At 36.3% G+C, this 1,466-nt stretch overlaps 1 protein-coding gene across 1 annotated transcript in view; it reads left to right on the forward strand.

The window, feature by feature from the left end:
- Nucleotides 1–675: 675 nt before the first annotated feature.
- saraf (store-operated calcium entry-associated regulatory factor) overlaps nt 676–1,466 on the forward strand; it is a gene marked incomplete at its 5' end in the record, with an annotated part of 9,970 nt that continues 9,179 nt past the window's right edge. Inside the window, 1 exon segment of the mRNA XM_014025180.1 lies at nt 676–696. Within this exon segment, the coding sequence (XP_013880634.1) occupies nt 676–696 (21 nt within the window).

Raw genomic sequence — 1,466 nt, forward strand, 5'->3', positions numbered from 1 at the left:
GACCTATACAATTTTTTTCTTTTTGATTTTTTACCTGGATTACTGAGATGCATCAGGACGTTTTCTCACAATAATTCTTACGGCTCTTTTCTGTCAAACAAAAATCAGATTTGTAATAGTTTTACAAGCTTTACCCCAGATTTCAACACAGTAAATTAAATGTGGAACAATTATTGAATTATTTAACACAAGCAGAGCTTTGTCACTGAATAACTCCCTGACTTTATACAGTCCTCCTGTAGATTTAGATATTTTTGTTCTTAAATAATGTGAGGAGGACAGGACAGGAGGGGAGTTTGAAATACTGGGAACTGAAGGAAACATAGAGAATATTTACAGATTAAGTAAAGCATTATTTAGCTATCTCTATGATGCAAAACTAAAAAATTGGGTTTAAGTGATGTGAAGTAGTGTTGTACACACTCSTGTACAGTAGGTGGCGGTGTGCACCTTAAAGTTGCTGCGATCCGCCATGATGGAAAAGAAGAAGAAGAAGCTGGTTGTACAGTCACTTCCGGGTTTTGTCTGTCGTGAAAACAAAAGTGATTCGTGTTGGTTGTGTTCACCACAGATATCGTATTGATTCACTTCACTGTAAGAAGAGACCAGTTGTGTTCAGATCCAAGATGGCTGCGTTTCCTCTGACTCTCCTGACGGTTAGTTTGTTGTTCTCAGTCAGCCACAGCTGGACCGACGGTGAGTTCCTTCTGTCAGTCATCTTTATTTATGTGTGTTTATGTGCACGACTCATCCCCGGCTGAAACTGTCCCCGATTTATTTATTTATTTATTTATTTATTTATTTATTTATTTATTTAGATGAATGAGGAGGAAACAAGTTGTGTGTAGACTGTTCGTAGCTGATGTGGACGGCTGAGTGGTGAGTTTATGGTTGAAAAAAGTGCGTGACAGAGTGCACAGACATGAAAAGTGCGGGGGATGGTCCACGCACTTTTTTCTCGACCATTACAACAGTTTAATCCACCATTCAGATGCGGTAACTTGTTTTTCCGAGCCGTCCGTAAACGCACCACGCACCAACGCTGACGTGCACCTGTTTATAAAGGTTTAGACAGGCTACTGCGAATAAACAGGTGAAATTAACACTTTCAAGGCACAAAATAGAACAAGAGTAAACAAAAGCTTTAAACAAGATAAAAATAAATCACACAAAGTCACACAGTTGTACAATTACAATCAGAAGGCTTCAAATATTTTCAAATGCGTTCAACAGACTTTGCTTTTTTATATTTCATGCATTTTAAAGCAGTTAGGTAATTTTCAATAATCTGTCTTTTAAATAAATTGAAAATAGGCTTTATTTATTTTTTTCATGTATAACAATGAATGAAATATTTTGGCAGCAGTTGTAACATGTTTAAAGAGTAACTTACCCCAAAATTAACTTTTTTTAGCTGATAAACTGTCTAGAATGTGTCTAAAATGTTATATAGTACTGTTTCTGTG

Source organism: Austrofundulus limnaeus, unplaced genomic scaffold, assembly GCF_001266775.1.
Source record: "Austrofundulus limnaeus strain Quisiro unplaced genomic scaffold, Austrofundulus_limnaeus-1.0 Scaffold460, whole genome shotgun sequence".
Lineage (NCBI taxonomy): Eukaryota > Metazoa > Chordata > Actinopteri > Cyprinodontiformes > Rivulidae > Austrofundulus > Austrofundulus limnaeus.